This window comes from Neltuma alba, unplaced genomic scaffold (assembly GCF_004799145.2).
Source record: "Neltuma alba isolate B1F8T4 unplaced genomic scaffold, ASM479914v2 tig00007550_pilon, whole genome shotgun sequence".
Lineage (NCBI taxonomy): Eukaryota > Viridiplantae > Streptophyta > Magnoliopsida > Fabales > Fabaceae > Neltuma > Neltuma alba.
Window position 1 is genome coordinate 45,323 of NW_021634811.1, and position 23,939 is coordinate 69,261.

Here is a 23,939-nt window from a genome sequence, read left to right on the forward strand (position 1 = left end):
AGAAATTGAGTAGCTGGAAAAGATAACATATAGAATGCATTATTATTATCAAGTATAGATCCTCAGATATATCATAGTATGAACCAGAAGTTCATCAAAGAATGCATCCATGAGATATTACAAAATATGTGCCAGATGCTATTATTGACCTAAGTGAGTATTACTAAATCTCATATTCCAGCTGAAAATACTCCAATTAGTATAAATAAAAGTGAGACATGCCTGAAGCATGAGAGATTAATCGGTTCCAATATAATTATATTGAACAAAAAGGAGCATGAAATTTAAAAGTTATATTAAGGAGGCATGTGCTCTAGAAAGTACTGAGACATATCTAGTTGAAAAAAAAAAGCCCCAGAAGAGGTTCAGGTACCTGAAAAGTAATGAAGAGATCTCAATAAGTTATGTCACAAGAGGAAAAATGGAACCAAAAAGATAAAGTTGTCGACAACATTTTTGATAATAATATCACGTGATTTTAAAGAGGATCTTATATGAAAATAGAAATTTGGCCAAAAGCAAAAGGAAAAGAGAAAAGATGCAATGGAAACATAATTATTATTTTAATACGTGAAAATTATGGACCTGCAGTCCAAACACATCAAATACAAAGTTATTATGTGACATATGAATATTTTTGTGAAAATAAAGAATTTCACAAAGGTCTAGTGATTATGATTAGGCATAATATTTTGTGATGGATGCAATAATTTTTGCATATATTACTAGTTTGGCAGTATATGAAAAATGAAATATGCGTCTGTTAGATATCGTTATAGCCTATACATGTGGCTCACTAAATAATGAAGTTTACATGAGAATTCTTGAGGGATTTAAAATGCCAGAAGCATTTATAGAAGAAAATCATCCAATGCTTAAAATATTATGCTGAATAAGATAATCTGAGTATACATATCTGGCTTAGAAAAATGTATTAGAAAATAAATAATTTCGTATCTTACTTGACCCGTAGATCAAGTTATTGAATGCATCAATGATTGCAAAATGATTGATTTTGTTATGATAATTTTGTTTGCAAAATATATTCAACTAAATATATTAGAAGTCCCATATATTTATTCTATAATAATATTTACATATATTGTCAATATTATGGTAAAGATAAGTTTCTGCAGGTATGCATGTGAATAACGAAACTGAGATTGGATATGCAGTTCTATGAAACTATTACATGATATCATTTTATTCAAATTAAATTAATTATGTCGATACAAGATATATTATAGTATTTTTCAGAATAAACTTTCTTTGCAATTTTCTCAGTGCAAATAAAGAATATATTGATAATTCCACATATCTAGAAGATATGTTAGAGGAATATTTTTCAATATAATTTGATGATGACGTACTATGCATAGTTCAGCTAAAAAGAAGATATGCTTGAAAAAGCATTGGACAACTTGAGAAATTAGTATACTCTATTATGATAAAATGATAGAGAGTGATGCTGTTGACAGGGGGAGTAAAAGTGATGTTGTCATTATGGGGAGCAAAGATTATGTTGTACTCTTTTCCTTAGCCAAGATTTTGTCCCACGGGGTTTTTGTGTTAAGGTTTTTTAACGAAGCAGTTTTAATGTATATTGTGTACTCTTTTTCCTTCACTAGGATTTTGTCCCACTGGGTTTTTCCTAGTAAGGTTTTAATGAGGCACAATATTTGTTTATGAACATCCAAGGGGGAGTGTTGTAAACATTATGTTGTGTGGATGTTCATAACTCCTTAGCCCCTTGGGATTCCTTCTCATGGTTAATGGCATTATACTTTATAACTCCCAAATTGAAGGGCTTCAAGTATTGATTTCCTATAACCTCCAATTGTACAATTATGTTGCTTAATTCCTTTCTTTATGTACTTGTAACTCTTTAGGTTAGTCTTCAATATTGGGGTCCTATAAATAGGAGATGATGTACACACATTTGAGACAATGAAGTGAATGAGAACTCCCCCTTAATTTCTCCTCCAATTTCCTCTTATTTTCTCCATCTCCCTCATCTCAATCTTTGTCCTTTTTCATAACAATTCATGTATTATGCATCTTTAATTTACTGCAAGGTTATGGATCCCAAATTAAAATTTCACGGTAATAAATCTTAAGCATCATAACACAGCATGCCTTAAGAGGAATTGGATCAAGCACCTACTCTTGATCTTGGTTGAGCGGGACCCTTGCCTAAAATTTGTGTTAGAAAAAACGAATATTTGCAACTCCTTCGGAATTTAACGTGTCTATATATACACACAACGTCTAAGAAAGGATTGAATGAGATTTGAATACTTGTTCATAAAAATACGTATATCTAGTAACTAACGGGTAACCATACCTCGAACGAAATGTCTTCTAATAAGAAGACGACTATGTACACTAAAAATAAAAAAATTTAAAAAAAATTATTGGGTCAATTGATAGGAGTTGTTCCAATTTTAACAAAAAGTCACGACTTTAATCTTTTGGAAATGTAGCAACATAGGTGATAGAGTCACCATTCATATGGGTCCTACCATGATTTGATTTGGATTAGTCTAGTTTGTAATTTTTCAAGGAGTTGGCCAAGACATTGGATGCGCACAAAATAAAATAAAATGTAATAAAATAAAAGGAAGCCATTCTTAAGATACCTGTAGTTTTTTCTTTCCAATTTTCAATTTGATACCCGTGTGTTTTTCTCTTCTTATTAAATCATTTAATTTTACTGTATTAGCATAATTAACTTTTGTATGTAGACTAATAATGCTATAACAGGACAAAATTACAAGGATTAACAGTACTAACAGAGTAAAATCAAATAATTTAATAATGAGAAAAAAGCACATAGAGCGATACATGAAGAGTAGTTTTTCTTACATGCATTGATCCGCTATAAAGCAGATGGTGCTCGATAGAGAGATACAAAACTACTGTCTCTTATTTTAATTATAAGATCTCATTTGTACTCTATAAATAAGGTTTTATAATTAAATCAGAGATTTTTTTTTTGTAAAGCATAAGTATCCTCCTATTGAAGGCAATCCTATTCGAAGTACTTTCGGGCACTAAATGCGAGCACATCTCCCACCAGGGATTCGAATCTTGGTTCTCCACGTTGTAAGGGACTAGCCCCTTCTGCTAGACGTAATTAGATTAGTAGCTAAAGGATCCTCTAAGAATATTAAGTCAAACCCATTTAGAGATGGGGGAAATTTTGCCCCAGGTTGCTAAAATGACCACTGTGGCCTTTTCAAATGAGATCAAGTTTGGGTTGGGCTGAAAGTCCTGCCCATTCAACAAGAATGTTAAGCCCCAAGTTGCTAAAATGACCACTGTGGCCTTTTCAAATGAGATCATAATGTATGAAAATCCTTGAAGGATTTAAGTTTCTAGAAGCATACAATTATGTTCTCAAGAACATCATTGAAGTAAGTCTATATATGAGACATATGTGGTTAATATCAACTGAAGGAATGATGCAAACTTATTCCAACTTTTCTGGTTGTGAAATCAATACTATTTATAATGATAGTATCAGAACTCCTGATGAGTTTTCAACTGTTATGAATTACTTGAAGAAACAATTTGAAATGAAAGCTTTCAGAAGAATACATATAGATAAGTCATATCCATTGTGTGGATAAGCAACATCTATTATATGTTTCATTAGTTGCAAGATCTTTAGATAGAGACTAAAGATCGATTTAGACCTCCAAAACGTAATGAATAAACATTTGGTCCAGAAGTATCATATCTTAGTATCACTGAAGCATTTATATATCTAGCCATACAGAATCTGATATATCGTTTGCTAATTAGCATGGTATGGTTTTTTTTATCAACATGAAGATGTTGGAATGGAATTAAAAATATTCTTTTTTACTTTAAGAGTGCCATGGAGGTAATATTATTTTTTTTGAAGGTATCCAAGATTAATCTTAATGGCTATATAGATAAAGTATTTTGGTTTGATCCTCATGTCAAGAGATCATAGTATGATCTATGTGTACCATAAAAGAACTATTCATCTCAATTTTTAGAAGATTACAAAATTCATATTGGACATTTTTATCTCATTACAATATTCGGAAAGGTTGTTTGTTATATTAGATTTTGCAGGCTCGAAGATGTCAACTGATGTTGCCAAAAGGGGGAGTTGATACACGCTGTACTATTTTTTTCTTATCTATGGTTTTGTCCCACTGGGTTTTCGTAGCAAGGTTTTTAATGAGGTAGCATTGCATAGTATATCAATGAATGATGTACTCTTTTTCTTTCGCTAGGTTTTTGTCTCACAGGGTTTTTCCTAGTTAAAGTTTTTTAATGAGGCACATTCATATATATTGGACATCTAAGGGGGAGTGTTATGAATATAATAATATCTTTGTGGATGTCCATATATCTCTCTTTATCTCCTATATCTCCTATAATCTCTAATATCTCCTATTATCTCTATATCTCACAATTATCTCATATTATCATGTAATCTATAGATTCTATCAAAGATGTAAAGCTATGCCTATAAATAGAGGCCATGTATAATGTATTGAGTACTCTTGAATGGAATGAGAAAGAGTCTCTCTTATCAATCCTCTCTTCCTCTGTATGATTCTTCTCTATCTCTTCTTTATTTATAACAATTAAATAATTATGTGCATATATGTTAGGAATTATGGGTGAGACACGTGTACCATAAAATATTAAGCTAGCAGCCCAATCCTTCTCCAAGAACAAAACTGGTCGATAAGAAACCAATCACAAAATCCCACATTGTACTCATCAATCCAGCATGACTAAGGATTAAGGTAGGGTAGAGTAACAAGCAGGTTGGGTAGCCCATGCCCTAACCCACAGCTCACCTGTTTAAGATTACATGGGTATAGGACAACCTGTACCCGTAATGAATCCGTTTAAGCCTGTTGTAAATGGGTTGGAACCAATGGATGGGTTAAATAGGTTATGAGGAACCCGTTTAGGACCTGAAAATCTAGAAGAACCTGTTCATCTTCTTCATCACTCAACCCCTCACCAACGCAGTCAAATTGATTTATATTCAAGCCTATCAATATATAAATCAAGATAAAAATTTAGAGATTAGAAAGAGAAAGAAAGAAAGAAGGAGATGGGAAAATGGTGGAGGAAGTCGAGAGTCTCACAAAACATGAAGAAGAGTGAAATCTGAAACAAAATTACAAAAGGCAGAGACGCAAGCCGCAGAGAGAGAACGAATCTAAAGACTCGATTATGACACTTGCGACTGAAGAAGAAGAACTAAAGGCAGAGGCGCAGAGGGAGGACGAGGTCAGTAGCGAGCAAAGTGCCAGTCGCCATAGACGGTGGTGCTGTTGTCAACATGGATCAGGGTTGCGAAAAGACGGTGGGGGTTTTTTGCGTTTGGCATCTAGTGCGAGAGTAAGAGGAGAACTGTGTTTCAACTTTGTGTGAATCGTAATGGGTTATGAAATTTTTCATATAATTATTGTTAAAAAAAATGATATAAAAATTGTAAAAAGAAGATGAGTTTCAGGCTTTCAGGTGAGGCCATGATGAGAATCAAACCGAAGATTTCATATTTTAAAAGCAAGCCCTTAACCACAGCACCTCAAGTTAGACGTTGAACCTGTGTGAAAAATAACGTTTTATAAAGAAGTTATAAGTAAAAAAAATCAACAATATATATATGGGCAGGTATGGGCAGCCCTGGGGTGTACCCGCAGCCCACCTGTTTAATACAAGAACCCACCCAGTTAAGCTCGTCTGTTATGGGTTTTTTTTGGGTAGGTCTAGATGGGCAAATTTTTTGCCGGTCTGGGCAGGTTTACTGGGTTGCGGGTATCTTGCTTAGCCCTAGATTAGGGAACATTTCTCTGTGCTCACGCCACTTTCTTGCAGTTATAAACTTATGATTTTTGTTTCTTATAATTGTTTCATAGGTTTTTGAAGTTGTAATCTTCTATTGGGCCTCTGGATTTTGGTGGAGTCAAATACAGGCAAAGGCTTGGGCCATGGAATAACCGTCTGGTACTAAAAATATCTATTTAGGGGTGTTTAGATACTCTTAAAAATACATTTTAAAAGCATCTATCTATCTATCTATCTATCTATCTATATATACTATAAACGTTGTGAGTGCTTTGTGATTGGCCCACATGTCTTCCATCTATAGGCTCATATTCCAATAAATATTTTCTCCATCCCATTCTACAACGGGACACAATACGAAAGTTAACAAAACCAGATATTTGTATGGATTATCACGCAATGATATAGGGGAACTATGGATGGAAGAAATTAAATCAAAATTTCTAGCGAATATTTTATCTTATGGAAGAAATTATATTTAACCTCTTCTCTTTGGTAGACTATTACAGAATCACAGGCGCACTCTTCATACACCCGTTATTTATTGCCCAAATAACTACCCTCTCAAGAAATATTAAAGCACAATAATTAATCAGTTTTAATTAACGAAATAATGGATAAATCAACAATGATTTCTTCTTCTCCATTATAATTGAAAAACCAAGTCCTTATCTGATGAACGAGGATATGAATTCAGTGTACATTTTTGTTGTCAAATTTTTAGGTAATTGGAAGAGAAGAAATTCCATAATAAAAGTTCTATCATATTAGACAAATAAAGTTCCATTTTTTATAACATTAATTCTTCAAATCCAAAAGTCATCTTAAAAAAACAAGTCTATATTAGAAAATGATGAGAATAAAAAAATGATGAGACCCCATGTGAATCACTTTGCGGAATAATTAAGAGAACTATATAATTACATGCATTCTTTTCAATATCTTGAAAAATGAAGAGACCCCAAATCAATACGGATTACTTGATCCAAAGGGACAGGATATGATTTTCTAATATCAGGAACCATTTGGGATTTTCTAGATAATAAAAGGGTTCAAAAAATCTCACCTAATTAATTCGGCTTTTTAAATTTACTTTAAGTTTCATAATTAACAGATTGATCACAGGCAGCGGTAAAATAAATACAGAAGCGTGAAAAGTTGTTGGTGAATTGGGGATTGAGAAATACAAGCACTGTTTCAGGTTATCTATGCTAACTACAGTGACCTTTCAGCAGTTCACTTCATGGACATCCATCCACCCATAGTATTCAAATACAACGCAAGTGTGAATGATAAGGAAAATATGGTCTAAAGGGTCCCCGTATTTTCACTTGAATTGATAATCTCATTTCTTTGTTTCTTATGCTGATTGTTGTTCCCATCGTTTCCTCACTTTATTTCTGTTGTTGGATTCACGCACCAACTCCTTCGTTCTATTGGCTACGAGTTAACAAGAAGCACAGCTCTTTCATATGTATCTACAGCTCTTTCATATGTATCTAATTCTTTATTGTTATTTTAGTCTTAGGTTTCAACATAAGTATCTCTTGCTGGGTCTACCATGCTCTTCGGGATGGAATTTGGCTTAGACATTGAGTCTAGGTGTATTAAAATCTTTTGCGTGTTCTTCAAAAATACAAAGAGCATACTTGAAGGATTCCAGTATTTTCATTTCTCTTTTCTTTGCACAGGATTTGGAAAGCTGACATTTTCCCTACATATTAAACATCTGTCTACTCTTCATAGCTTTCGGGGAATAATGGACTCAAATAATCATCATCGTCAAAGCACAGTTTCTCTGACACCATCAAAAAGAAACTTGATAGGGAGAATGAGGTGTGTGAGTGACAATCCACTTTCTCACCCCAATAACATCAATACTGCGGATGATCAGACCTAATCCATTTTGCAAGAAGTTGTTCTTGAAGATGGTGAAATTTCAACAACCCCAGGTAAGACCATAGCCATGGTTACTAGTTCTATAGATATTTGCACTCCTTTAACCACACTAAATTAACCATTCTTCATCTAACCATTTAGACAATGATGAGGAAAGATACCTTCCCCCAGAAGACGACGTCCTACAAGAGGAAATGATACAACAACCAAATGTGACAAATTTTCTTTATCTTGATGAAAGAGATATGATATATGAATGCCAATATTGTAAGGCATTAATATGGCACAATGAGAGAGTCAAAAGGTCTTCTACTCATGTAATGCCATTGTTTTCTGTAACACCTTATGTTTAAATCAATTAACTTTCCTTACGGAAGCATTTGGAATCACTTTTGAAGGCTACAAATGATAAAAAATCAAGTTTGAAAATTTTCATTTACGGATTACTGTTCATTATCACCTTAAAATGTGACAAACTTAAAAAATTCATAACTAATTGTAAAAAAATTGAAATTGAGTGATTCCAAGTTCTACAAAAAGCTCTTTGGATAGAATTTTGAGGAAAAATAGTTTCTGAACTGATTGCCTTGAAATTTGAGCTCAATTTTCTTTGAAAGAGTTACTGTTTATTTGGTCATTTTTGGATTTTACTGTTTTTTTTCCTAACTTTGGAAAGGCATAACTTTCTGCTCAGTTATCAGAATCAAGCAAACTACCCCTCATTTTAAAGAGAAAAATTAGATCTCTTTGCTTGCCAAATCTCATGACCTAACTCACTCATTTGATAGGTCAAACTGGAGCTACAAACTCATTACTTTAGGACCTACGTTTTATCCCTTAACATCTCTTTACTTTAATTCTTTTTATTTCTTTGGCATACATAATATGGGCTTACTCTTTCCCGTTTATGCTCATACACTTTCATTCATGCCATAAGTATTATAATTAAATACATGGCATCATAGGCATCCATAACATAAATTACATAATAGAAGAATTACACATTAAATAATAATATGATTCATTAACATGAACAATTCTCCACTTTCTTTTCCTTGCTTCTCATGCCATTATTGCCCATCATTGATTGACCTAAATGGTTGGTTAGAGAGGGGTGAGATTCGGGGGAATCTTAGTAGCAAACAATACCATATTAATCATGCTAGATAGATGCTAATGCACTACATGCAACTTGCTTGTTCTCTTGTTAGTTAGTGACATATTAACATGCTTAAAGCTACCTTCTTGATGCATGGCCATGGAGACATAATCTACTCATTATGAATAGCATTTACAGTAGCCAATACATGTCACAACAACATTCAAACATCATGTACAGCAACACACAAGCATACAACATCAAGCAATGATAATAGGTAAGTTCACTACCTTGCACCTCAAGCTTTCCTCTTACTTTTCCTTTGACTCCCTTAACTTTCCAACCATGTGGGCATTCGGTTAACATCACCAAACATCATATTGGATGTTTCAAGGTCCTAAACATAATCATAATGATCATACAATCTATTAGGACCACTAGATTACATAAAGTTCAAGACTAGCTCTCTTGAACCTCAACACTTTCTCTTGCTTTTAGGGTTTTCTTTCTAGCTTTTCTAACATAAATCTCATCATTTCCCATCCTTAAGATCTATTTCTTGTCAATTAAGACCGCTTTAGATGGCCTTAGATTCAAGAAGATCAAACCTGAAAATTTTGCTTCGTGGGTACTGTTCACGCAGAAATTCCAGAATTTTTACTCAACTTTGAAAATTCACAATTAATTCTAGAAAAATAAAAAATGAGTGCTTCCAAGTCTCACTGAAAGCTCCTTAAGTTAAATTTAGAAGAAAAATAGTTTCAGGAACCAATTGTATTCTGAACAGTACCAGAATTGTACGGAATTTGACACTCTTCCAAAAGTTAAACACTGTTTCCAGATTTCAAACCCTAACTTTGAAAAATCACCATAAATCGTACACATATCCAAATGAAGTGTTCTACCCATGGATTTAAAGCTCACAGAGTGTACTTTAATCATCGCAAGTTTCAAAATCAAATACAAAGAGTAACTTATTCAAAATAGGCATCAAATCAGATGCTACAACCATCACATACCTTGATCTTGAAGCTTGAATCTTATTCCTTTTTCTTGGCCTTCACCCCCACGTTTTTCTCTCTAAATTTTGGTAGAGTTTTCCCTCTACAAATGGCTTCCAAATGCTCTTCCAAGGTGGGGTATTTATAGGCTTCATACTTTCCATAATTCCACACATGCCCTTCTTGCACAAGATTAAATCTTAGCCCTCCAATTTTTACCTCTTGCCACATGTACAAATCTTAGACTATGTGGCTTAATGTGTTGACACTTGGATGATGAGTCATTAGGGCTTATGTCATCTTGATGACATCATGCTTACATCATCAAGCCACATGTCTTTAATCTAACCGCACAAGTGTCTTGCGTCTGACCGTACATGTGTCTTGCATCTAGCCGTACACATAATATTTTTTTCCCATCTAACCGTACACTTGTCACTTTCATGTCCCTTCATCATTTTTGGCATTAAAATAGGGAGAAAATAATTGGAAAATTCGTGCAAAAATATTTCCTTAATTATTTCTCCACCTATCAAGCCAATCTTGCACCATATCGAATACTTTTTGGGTCCTGACTTACCCTCTACCACCAGGACATTTTCTTCTTAAAATTCTAGCCAATAAAAGAAACATATATGGCACCACCTTAGAGGAGCAGAGGGAAAAATAGTCAACACCATTGACCAATTAGTCAACCTTATTGAGTCACATAGTAGAAATTTTGCTCTACTGGGTAGATAAGAAACTGTCTAACACTTACCTGTATTGCATTGTAATTTTTCTACTGCCCATAAAATATCTTCTAGTGACTCATATGATGACTCATCACCCTCGTAATTGAAGCATATGGGAAAGAAGAAGAGAATTCAAGTTGAACTTGTCTTTCTCAAAATATCTGAGATATTTTCTAACTTTGTCTCCTAATTAAGAGACATTAATTATTTAACATTTGACTGGGGCATTTTATTTAATCCTGAACTCCACAAATTTATCTAAAAATATCATAAAATTCCTCATATTCTAGAGAAAATCTGTGAATTTTCTCAGATCATAACTCAACCTATAGCTCCACTTAAAAATCATTCTTTAAAATGCTCTTTTTCTGCATAACTGGCTTTTAAGTATTTTTAAAACCATTCCGCTGCCCTTTTTGGGGACGAGACTAATTTTATAATTTTCTATAGTCTCTTAGCTCTCGAATCCCTATTTTTACTTACATTTCTAAGGCCTCTTGATAGCCCAAATAATTAAATCTAGCTTTACACCTCAAAACAAGCCATAATCTTAAAAATTCATTTAAAGTCAATCCAAGGGTATTTTTGTTATTTTTCTTCATATACAGGCCTTAACATGCCATTTCTCATTTTCTGGGATTTTTCTGGAATTTTTGGGTATAATTTTCCTTTTGTCCTTACTAGTCCGAAACTTTACAAAATTATGATTTTGCCCTTGATTCAACTTTACCCCATAATTTACCTCATTGAGACCTCCAATATAACTTTTGACCTATATTTATCTTAACCTCTCATTCCTGAGCCTTGAAACTTTATCCAAATCTCTAACTTTCTCTTTCCTTAGTTTTGAAAATTTTTTCTTTTGCGATTAAGTCCCTGGGAATCCCTCTATCCTTCCAGGGAAACCACTAGGACTCTTGCTATAAGGAATCTAGTAGTCTATCCATTTTAGGTTCATTCTAGTACTTCTAGACCCAAAAATCGGGATGTTACATGTTACATTTTCTATTTGTCGCTCACAGGGAAAAATTATTGTTCTGTACCTTCAAACACCACCAGAGCCATTCAGGAAATTATTTTTTGACAAGGAAAACCAAGCATCCAAAAATTTCCTGGCCCATATAAGAACATATAACAATATGTTTTGTTTTACATCAATGGGCTGAAAAATAAATTGCTCTGCCAATTTGCATGGCAAGGGCCTTACATATTTATACTTTCTGGTCAAAATTATCATCATATAGGAAGTTTACTTCCGGCAGAAGGGAGCCCACCTATTTATTCTCAACTCTACATATATGACACTGCCAACGACATGGCAAATAGAATTGTAGCTGTATTGGAAGTATCTTTTTCCTTAATGGTTCACTAGACATTAGACAACTACAAGAGCTATCATAATATACTCATTTCCCCTAAATAATAAAAATTCCATCTTTGTTGTAATGCAGGAGAAATGCAAGAAGTTCATATATAAATGTTGATATAGCAGAGCAAATTAAGAATTCTCTCAACAATCACAAAACATTAGTTAAGCATTATCAAATGGCTGCAGAATAGCCAGGCAGATGTAAGGACACGTCTCATCAGAAGTAATACAAGCAACCCAATGTATAATTTGCCCTCATCCTCTGAGATTGCTGCATTAATAGTAGGTGATTTTGATAGATCTTATTATAAAAGAGACATAATTTTCGAAAGGCGAGAAGGCCAGTTGTAGAGAATTGATGAACTTCACAGAGCTTATCTACCACTTCAGTACCCAATTATATTCCACTATGAAGATAATGGGTACAACCCTACAATAGCACATGCTGGATATTCCCTAGCAAGTACAAGAAAAAGAAAAACAGCTAACCATTAGAGAGTACCTTGCATTCAGACTAATGAGTAGAGATCTCAACATTGCTATATTCCAAAAGATTACTACAGCAATTTATTATTGACAGATATTCTATGACGAAGAGTGAGAGGTTACGATTCATCAGAAATCATCAAAATGAGTTGAGAGTAGACTTGCACAAGGGTCTTGCTAATGCAGTATTAAGGGGAGAAACAGATCCATCCTCAATAGGGAGGAGAATAATACTCCCATCATCATTTACTAGAGGTGCAAGGTACATGTACCAAAACTATCGAGATGCTATGGCATTATGTGCATGGGCTTGCTATCCAGACCTATTCCTCACTTTCACATGTAATCCAGCATGGCCAGAAATAAGGCGATATTGTGAGAAGAAAAAACTAAACCCATCAGACTGACCAGAAATATTAGCCAGAATTTTCCAGCTAAAATTTGAGGCGCTAATAAAGGTTCTGCGAAGCAGCAACATATTTGGAAAGATCAAAGCAGGTCCATAAATATTCAACAAATAAACAGCTATGTTTAAGGTTTCTCCAAATTTTAGATTCACCAACATGTACATTTACAAATAACATTGTACCCTTCCATGTTATGCAAAAATATACACCATTGAATTTCATAAGAGAGGATTGCCACACGCTCACATAATCCTATTTTTGCATCCTTCAGCCAAACCAAAAAGCCTAGAGGACATTGATAGAGTAATTTCGACAGAAACCCAGACAAGGACGGGGACCCAATCTTATACAACTTCGTCGCCAATTTAATGACACATGGTCCTTGTGGTAATTCGTTAATTAGATCTCCGTGTATGAAAAATGGCAAGTGTTCTAAGCATTTTCCCAAGAGATTCAAAGAAAGTACAATAATGGACGATGATGGGTATCCAACATATCGAAGAAAAAATGATGGAAGATCAATCAACAAGAAAGGGATTCCATTAGACAACAGATACATAATACCATACAACCCAATTTTGTTAAGAATGTTTCAAGCTCATATAAATATTGAAAAACTAATCCTTCAGGAAGTCACAGATCCCATCAAAGCAATTGTTGATGCTACATATCCAGATTTAATGGACAATATTTTTTACTCAAAATATCTTTCAAGCCGAGCAATTCTAGCGGCCAAGTGGAAATTGTTGAGACTTTTGAATGACTATGTTTTGTCCTAGGTACAGGGAGAAATGGTTGAGTATTACAGCTCAGATTCCATAAATAAAACAAAGAAAGAGGATGCTCCACAGCATGACATATAGACAACAGAATTTTTAAACACAATCACTTGCTCAGGCATTCCACTATACGTGTTAAGATTAAAGATTGGTGTACCGATAATGCTTCTAAGAAACATTGATCAGTCTGTAGGATTGTGTAATGGAACGAGACTACGAATTATATTGCTTGGGAGGCACTTCATAAAAGCAGTGGCATTAAATGGGACAATCAAGGATGAAGAAGTGCTCATTCACAGAATGGACCTTAACTCGTCGTAATCTAGGCTTTCGTTCTCAATGACTAAAAGACAATTCCCGGTAATGGTATCATTTGCAATGACAATTAACAAGAGCCAGGGGCAATCAATGGAAAGGGTGGGGCTCTATCTGCCGACACCAGTATTCTCACATGGACAACTATACGTGGCACAGTCAAGGGTGAAAAGCATTAACGGCTTGAAGATACTAGCACTAGACACAGAAAAGAAACCCACCAATTGAACCATAAATGTTGTCTATGATGAGGTTTTCCATAACATACTTTCGGCTTGATACCTGAGCACAAACCGTTGGAACTTCTAATGTACAGCATCTTCATAGATCGTATAATCCATGCAGCGCACGGGGTATGGTGTCTATTTTTTCGTAAATCAAGATAAACTCTTCTATATATTTATTTTGTATACCACGAAATTATAATGTAAACTTAATTTTAAAACCATTGTATGGTTTTTATCCAAACACCTCCTAAGTTATTATTCCCTTTAGTGAATATTATCAATGCCTAATAACAACTTTACATAGATTAATAAAATTAATTAAGATCAGTTATTTCTTGCAAAATATTAAAATTATTCTCAATAGAATTCATTAGCTAAAGAAGTTTGGTAATTTAGTTAAAATGAATATTATGTACAAAAAATTAATATTTTAGAGAAATTAAAGCATATGTCATATGATGAAACATGTTAAAAGTTGTTATTATAAAATTTGATCTTTTTTTTTAATATCATTATAGCATATAAACATATCTACATACGGTGAGGATCCAGATTGAGACTATATATAAGTTGATAATAGATTACATTTGAGAAACTTTGACTTACTAGGAAGCTGAAAATTTTAAATAGTTTTTTAATGAGTACTTAAAAAATTTTACAGAAAAAAACTTTTTGTTTGGTCACTCCACAAATATAAGATTATTCTATATGAAAAAAAGGAAGATTATCCTTCCTTGACTGCTAGTAGTCTATTGGGCTGAAATAGATGAACTACAACATTGGGTCAGGCTGATACTTGTTTTGGGTCTTATCTACGGCGCATTTATATTGGACATGAAACAAGGCAAAATGTACACAACCTTGTACCCGAAAAAAAAAAACTATTCTGCTTGTGCTATCAGAGTTGGTATATCAGAAGGAATTAGTTTCTATTTAGATTTTTATCAAAAGAGGTGTTCATATTTAGTGTCTAATAGTGCTTTGAACATGATTGCTTTTCAATCAAAAAAATACCTATGCTTAAAAAAAAAAAACTATGCTAGTATTCATTTTGCAGATTAATAAGAAATTCAGTATTATTGGCAAAAGCAAAATAAACTCGTTTCCATTGTGAGATAGGAAGTCATGTGAACTTCGTTTTTGTTTTCTTTTATGGAAGAAAAATTCTGAATTATCTTGATGATCACTAGGGCATTGTTTGGTATGAGGGAAATGGACGAAGGGGAGGGAAAGGAAAATTTTAATGAGCTCTATATAAAAAATTGAAAAGTGAGGTTTTGAAATTTTAATAGAGAGAAGAAGTAATGTAAAAGAGTAATAAAAATTAATTAAAATTTTGTAACCCCACTTTTTCAATTTTTTTAAATTAAGCTCATTAAAATTTTTCCTCCCCTATCCTCCGTTCATTTTTTTTTTATATTAGACGGACCCTAGGTTAGTCTCCCCACCTGATCACTATCATATTTATTTTCTTAAAAAAAAAAATAAAGGTATTTATCTCAACATTGTTAGATTACGATCTAATAATTAATATTTCTTAGTTGAGACTCCATTGAGGGATCACAGTCTATTGTTCTGAGGCTTAAAAAAATTAATTATGTATTTTCTTCGCATACGCACACACATCATAGTTTAAGCGCAGGCCAATCCCATTAAAGTTTCTAACCCTCTCATAACGTCATTTCGAACTCAAAAAGTTATTCGCAAATAAACATTCACTTCAAAGTCTTTTTAACATAAAAGACGTGGTAATGCATTTTCGCTGGTTTGAATTTTTTTCTTCTTCTGCTAATCCTTTTGTTGTCTTGTTGTTTTGTTAACAAGCTTTTTGATGCATCTTTATTAGTTTGGTTTTTCTTCTCCTCTCCATCTCATGATCTTGTTTTAATTTGTCTTCCTTTTTTTTTCACGGATGAAACTAAAACTAATATATTTCGAAACTTTTTAGGATTTGTTTATGATGTGTTCTAGCCCAACATGAATAAAGAAATAGGTATATTTTATCATTTTTTTAACTAAGAAAAACAATTATTGATTTTAAACTTATTATAAGATAAACAAATAGAAAAGATTAATGTGATCTCCCAAAATTAAATATGCCAAAATATCAAGCAAAAAGTGCAATAACTTAAGAAGGAAATATTTCAGTGAAAAAGCAAAAAAACAAAAGCAAAAAAGAAACAGGAAATCTGACATAACTACTATGCACGGTTTCTAACCCTTCTCTTCCTCTTCTTTGGTGGATCATGCACCAGACTTACAACCCATTGAGGTTTGCCCTGAACATGACAACCTGAAACAACATTGCTCCAAATGCTGCTCCACATACATATCCCAACACCACAGGTTTCCATCCAAATTCAAATCCAACTCCAGAACTTAGAAGTGGTTCTTGTCTTTGGTCATGGGTTATGCATGGAATCATGAGTTGAAAACCACACAACTCTTTGTTTCCTTTAAAAGAATCACTTGAGAAGGTCTCAAATTGTTGGCCCTAAGGAATGCAACCTTCAAGTTCATTCTTTGAAAGCTTCAAGGCTTCGAGAAAATTGATATTAGTCAACTCTAGGAATTCTTCCAGTGAAGTTATTTGATGACAAATCCAACCATTCCAAATTCCTCAAATTTCCTATTGAGACAGGAATTAGACCAGTGAGCCCATTATGTGAGAAATTGAGCCCCTTCAATGCATGAAACTCTTCAATAGTTTGAGGAATCTCTCCCTCAAACATTTTATTGGATAAATCAATACTTGTGAAAACAGTCAATATCTTTTGTCGATGAATTTCATATCCTTTAAAGGTCACCTCAATGGAGTCCTCATAAAACCCACCATCATAGCTATAATTTGCATAATTCAAGTATTGTAAGCCAATTTTTCCATCTAATCTTCTCATAGCTTTGAAAGATTTGAAGAATGATACAGGTAAAGGACCTTTCAAATTGTTGCTGGACAGGTCAAGTACTCTTAACATATGGAAGGCATGGCTTCTGCAGGGAATAAAACCTTGCAATTTATTGCCTCTAAGAACAAGTACTTGCAATTTTTCAAGAGCGTCTAGCCAATGGGGAAATCTATCTTCTATGTTGTTGTTGCCAAGATCCAAGACTCTTAGCCTGTGCAATTGACCAAAGATTGAGGCAATGACCCTTCTAGAACATTGCCATTCAGATTTAGGGTTCTCAAATTGTTCCCCACTTCAAATGATTCAGGTACAATGCCAGAGAAACTATTATTTTGTAAATCCAACACAAAAAGAGTAAGATTAGAGCTGACAATACAGTGTGGAATGGCACCTATGAAGTTATTATGGGACAAATTAAGAATATCAAAATTGCAAACAGAAGGAAGGAGCTCTCCTTAAAGGGACTTGGAACTGAAGTCAAGAAACTGCATGTAGTTCCATGACAAGTGGTGCCACAAAACATTTCCGGTGAGATAGTTTTGAGAGAAGCTCAAAATTGTAAGGTTTTGAAGCTAGAAAATTGACCTTGGAATTGGGCCATGCAAGTTACTGTTAGACACATCAAGCACTCATAGTGAATAAGCGGATATTTCACCAATATGACCAGTGAATTGGTTAGAAGAAATAATCAAATGACTCAAAGATGGTAGAGTAAAAAGTGAAGAAGGAATTTTTTTCATGGAAGCCATTGTTTGACAAACCTAGATCTTTGAGATGTCTAAGATTTGAAATTGAATATGGAAATTGACCAATAAAATTATTTGAAGACAAATCAAGAGTGAGGAGATTTTGAAGATTGGAAATTGATGATGAGATTTGACCAGAAAAATTATTGTTTGAGAGGTACAACATGTTGTGTATATGAGTGGGTGTATCAAAAGTAAAGTCCCACATTGCCTAAGAGAGAGGGAGCTCAAGTGTATAAATACTATCACACATTATTGGGGTAGTGAATGGGCTAGAGGAGAAGGAGGGTCTCACACACACAACAACAGCCCACCAGGAGGGAAACGCAATTGAAAACTGGTGATTCCCCCCTGCGCGCGAATTAGAATAGTACCGGGCACTTTTGCAAAATTAAATTATGAAATGGTATTAAGAGAGCCTATCAGAAAATCCTTGTTTTGACCATTTATTTTTGTAACAGCCGAAGATTACTGAACGTTGGGAGTTTTCAAACTGTGATTTATCCTCCATTAATCCTTAAACCGTTTTCCATGGATTAATGACTGGTAACGTCTGGAATTTATCTCTTAAATGTACCAACATTCATAACCGAAGGAATAACAGCATTTATGGCCATAATGTCTAAAAGTGAAATTTTATTACCGTAATCATGGTGCCCAACGTTCAAAAATCTGTGGCCTATATAAAGGAGGTCGAGGCAGAGTGTTCGGTGCACCGCTTGAGTTATCGAGCTCTCTCCCATCCTCTGCTCTTCTGCTGCCTTCTCCTCTTTTCTGTTTGCTGGGTTATTGTTGGTTTCTGCTGTTCTGTCACCTTGCTCTTACAGGAAGGGTTCGTTTAATCCTAGGGAGTGCCATATTCATATTTACTTACAGTGGCGGAATAACTCTTAAGGACCGTGTCTACCGGCACGACTCGAACCAGATTATTGATTGTTTCCAGTTTCCTCTACAATTTTAAGAGTTATAATGGAGTCCTATAATGATGCTGCTGCTAGAAATATTGATCCTGCCGTCAACATGGTTCATGCTCCTGTTTTCACTGCAGTGCCACTTCCCAAACCATTTCCGAATGTCTCCAAGATCAATGCGTTTGATGGAAAGCACTTCAGACGGTGGCAGGAACGTGTGTACACTCTCCTTGACATGCATGGAGTTGCTGCTGCTCTCACCCAAGCTGAGCCCCCTGCTGATGCTAGCCAAGCCCAGAAGAATGCTTGGGCAAATGCAAACAAGGTTTGCCAACATACACTCATTAACACTTTATCTAATGATTTGTTTGATGTCTACTATGTATATAAGGAGGCACATAAAATATAGGAGTCACTGATCGTGAAGTACACTGCTGAGGATGCTGGGAAGCAAAAGTTTGTGGTTGGAAACTTTTACAAATGGGAGATGGATGATGATAAGGATATAAAGCTTCAAATCAACGAATATCACAAGCTACTGGAGGAGCTCCGAGCTGAGAAGATAAACTTACCAGATGAGTTCGTGGCTGGGGTTCTGATCGAGAAGTTGCCAAACTCATGGAATGACTATAAGCAACAGCTGAAGCATAAGCAGAAGCAACTTTCACTGTCAGACCTTATCACACACATCATCATCAAGGACACAAACCGAAAGGCAATCCAGACAGCTAGAGGAAAGGAGTTGGCAACTAAGGCAAATTTGGTAGAAGCAAAGCCACATGACAAGAGGTATAACACTAAACCTAGAAATAAAAACTTGGATTACAAGCCCAATGATTCTAACCCCAAATTCAAGAAGAAAGGAGATTGCTTTGTGTACAGAAAGCTAGGTCACCACGCAGCTCAGTGCAAGAAAAGGCCTGGAAAAACCAACAACCGTAAAGGTAGAAATCCTCCTAAGCCAAATGTAAATTTGGTGAAAGGAGATGATGATGAGATCATTGCTGTTGTCTCACAAGCCCTTGTAATCTCCGATGTGAGGAAATGAGTGGTAGACTCAGGTGCTACCAGGCATATCTGTACGAATAAGGATATGTTCACCTCCTTTAAAGAAGGAGAAGACCATATTTACCTGCCTGATTCCCGAACCACGAAAGTTCTGGGAAAAGGAAAAGTTGTCCTGAAACTCACATCTGGAGAGACCTTAGTACTGAATGAAGTTTTGTACGTGCCTGATGTGAGAGCTAATCTGATTTCTATAGCTCTGTTAGGGAAAGCCGGGGTTAAGGTGTCATTCGAATCTGACAAGATTGTAATGACAAAGAATAATGTTCTTGTTGGGAAGGGCTATTGTAATCAAGGATTGTTTGTATTGAACATTACTGAAATGAATAAAAATGCTTCTTCTACTTACTTGCCTGTATTTCATATTGATTCTTTTGACATGTGGCATGCTAGATTAGGACACATAAGTAAATCTTATATAAAAAGGCTTTATCATTTAGGGCTAATATCAGGGATTAAAAATAATATTCTCAATAAATGTGAAGTGTGTGCGGAAACAAAACAAACTAAAAAATCACATTTTCCTACTCAAAGAGAAACCGAGTTGTTATCCTTAATACACACTGATATAGGTGATTTAAAACAAATTGAGACTCAAGGTGACAAAAGATATTATGTAACTTTTATCGATGATTTTTTTAAGGTATACAAAACTATATCTGTTAAGAAATAAAGATGAGGTTTTTGAAAAATTCCTCTCATATAAAGCTGAAGTAGAAAATCAATTAGATAGAAAAATTAAATGAGTTAGATCTAATAGAAGAGGAGAATGTTTACAATTAAATGACTTCTGTGAAAAAGAAAGAATTATTCACAAAGTAACTCCTCCGTATTCATCAGAGTCTAATAGCGTCGCGGAAAGAAAAAATAGAACATTAAAAGAAATGATGAATGCTTTACTGGTTAGTTCTGTGGCACCAGATAATCTTTGGGGGGAAGCCATTCTGTCTGCTTGTTTCTTGCAAAATAGAATACCCCATAAGAAAATAAATAAAACTCTTTATGAACTGTGGAAAGGCTTTGCACCTAGAGTGGGGGTGCCTTGCAAAAGTTTTATTACCTAACCCTAAGAAGAGGAAGATAGGTTTTAAAACTGCTGATTGTTTATTTATTGGGTATGCTCAACAAAGTACCGCTTATCATTTTATGGTTTTAAATAGTGACATTTTGGGTCAAAATACTATTATTGAAACTAAAGATGCAGAATTTTTTGAACATATTTTTCCTTTGAAAGCTGGGTGTATCCCTAGAGTTGTTGAAAATTCTTCTGAGCAAAACTCAAATGAAAATGTAGTAGAAAGTTTACAGAGAAGTAAAAGGCAAAGAAAGGAAACCTCTTTTGGAGATGATTTCTATACTATTTAGTACAAGATGAACCTAGAATTTTTTATGAAGCGACCTCTTCTCCGAACGCACCTTTTTGGAAAGAAGCAATTCAGGCTGAGATTGATTCTTTAAAACAAAACAAAACTTGGGTTTTAGTTGACTTGCCTCCAGGAGCAAAACCAATTGGTTGTAAATGGGTTTTTAGAAAAAATATTTTCCTGATGGTTCTATCGATAAATATAAAGCGAGGCTAGTAGCCAAAGGTTTTACACAAAAGGAAAACATTGATTACTTCGATACTTTTTCTCCAGTGACCAGAATTTCTTCTATAAGAATTCTCATTGCTTTGGCTTCAATTCATAAACTCTTTATTCATCAAATGGATGTTAAAACAGTTTTTCTAAATGGTGATTTAGAAGAAGAGATTTACATGGCACAACCTGAAGGCTGTATTGCTCCTGGGCAAGAAAACAAAGTCTGTAAACTTGTGAAATCTTTATATGGCCTAAAACAAGCGCCTAAACAATGGCATGAAAAATTAGATCAAGTCTTAACTAATAGTGGTTTCACTACTAATGAGGTAGAAAGGTGTGTATATACCAAACTTGTGAATAATGACTGTGTGATTATCTGCTTGTATGTGGATGACATGCTGATCTTTGGTACTTGACTAGATGTTGTGTTTGAAATTAAACGTTTCCTTGCTTCTAATTTTGATATGAAAGATTTGGGTGAAGCAAAAGTTATTTTGGGTGTTAAGATAATAAAAAATAAAAATGGCATTTTATTATCTCAAGAGCACTATGTGGAAAAAAATTCTTAGAAAATTTGGATGTGATGATAATCCGTTAAGTACTCCTTATAATTCTAGTGTGAATTTATTTAAAAATAAAGGGAAACCAGTTGTTCAATCTAAATATGCACAGATTATTGGGAGTCTATTGTATTTAGCGAACTTTACTAGGCCAGACATAGCATATGCTGTGTGTAGATTGAGTAGGTATACTCACTGCCCAAACAGTGAACATTGGGTGGCCTTGGTAAGAGTATTGAGATACTTGAAAGGAACCATAAGTTATGGTATTCTCTATAGTGGATTTCCCACTGTATTAGAAGGATACAGTGATGCTAACAGGATCTTAGATTCAGAGGAGACCAAATCCACTAGTGGTTATATATTCACTCTTGGCGGTGGTGCAATATCATGGAGGTCAGCTAAACAAACTATTCTAACTAAATCCTCGAGGGATTCAGAGTTAATTGCTATAGAATTGGCTGGTATAGAGGCTGAGTGGTTGAAAAACTTCTTAGCTAATATCCCATTAGGAGAAAAACCACCACCATCAATGTCTTTACATTGCGATAACCAAGCCGCAATAGCTACAGTGAAAAATAAAACCTTTAATGATAAAAGTAGACACATACGATTGAGACATAATATTCTAAGGCAACTGCTCAAAGATGGAGTAGTCTCAATCGATTTTGTGAGATCAGAAGTGAATCTCGCAGATCCTTTCACAAAACCCCTGGGGAAGAAACAGATTATCAAAACATCGAGGGAAATGGGACTCAAACCAACATGAAATTAACAACGACGGAAACCCAACCTTTGTGATTGGAGACCCCCTGAAGAAGGTTCCAATGGTAAAAACAAGTCATATGTTAGTTCTGCTAGCACTATTATAAACCCATAGTCCCTTCCTATGATGTGAGAAAGTCTTAGAATGCATTTAGTAAAGGTTGAGTGAAAACTCTTAATAATTTCATAATCCTACGAGATGGTGTGCTCATTGCATGTACACTTGATCAAATCACCTCTACGGATGTGGAGTGGGGCCGTTCCTATGAGATCATGGCAAAATCTATAGAGCATTCGTTAAGAACTGGGTACGCCACAGCCGTTATAATGCGCAAAACCGCCATTAACAATGGAAATTATAGGGGTATAATCTGACTCTTAATATCTCTGGTACACATCAAGAGTTGTTGGTTCATAGAAGCAAGCTTCACTGACATCTCTGTGTGCTAAGTATTATTGGTCTAGGTTTGGTTCATAGTCCGAAAGACACCAGACTCGAAATGGTTATATCCATGTGTAACTCAGCCATTAGTGTTCCCTTTTGACACATGGGGGGGATTGTTGTGTATATGAGTGGGTGTGTCAAAAGTAAAGTCCCATATTGCCCAAGAGAGATGAAGCTCAAGTGTATAAATACTATCACACATTATTGGGCTAATGAATGGGCTAGAGGAGGAGGGTCTCGCGCACATAACAGTAGCCCACCAGGAGGGAAACACAGTTGAAAACTGACGATTCCCCCCTGCGCGTGAATTAGAACAGTACCGGGCACTTTTTGTAAATCACTTTTGCAAAATTAAATTATGAAATGGTATTAAGAGAGCTTATCAGAAAATCCTTGTTTTGACCATTTATTTTTGTAACAGCCGAAGGTTACTGAACGTTGGGAGTTTTCAAACTGTGATTTATCCTCCATTAATCTTTAAACCATTTTCCATGGATTAATGACCGGTAACGTCTGGAATTTATCTCTTAAACGTACCAACGTTCATAACCGAAGGAATAAACAGTGTTTATGGCCGTAATGTCTGAAACTGAAATTTTATTACCGTAATCATGGTGCCCAATGTTCAAAAATATGTGACCTATATAAAGGAGGTTGAGGCAGAGTGTTCAGTGCACTGCTTGAGTTATTGAGCTCTCTCCCATCCTTTGCTCTTCTACTGCCTACTCCTCTTTTCTGTTTGCTGGGTTATTGTTGGTTTCTGCTATTCTGTTACCCTACTCTTACAAGAAGGGT

At 34.8% G+C, this 23,939-nt stretch overlaps 1 protein-coding gene across 1 annotated transcript; it reads right to left on the minus strand.

The window, feature by feature from the left end:
* Positions 1 to 16,721: 16,721 nt before the first annotated feature.
* Positions 16,722 to 18,676, minus strand: LOC114752792 (receptor-like protein 18). The gene is made up of 2 exons (XM_028941494.1): positions 18,633 to 18,676; positions 16,722 to 17,364 (listed from the first exon to the last, which is right to left on the minus strand). Exons 1-2 carry the CDS (start codon positions 18,674 to 18,676, stop codon positions 16,722 to 16,724), a joined length of 687 nt encoding a protein of 228 aa, XP_028797327.1.
* Between the last annotated feature and the right edge of the window lie 5,263 nt (positions 18,677 to 23,939).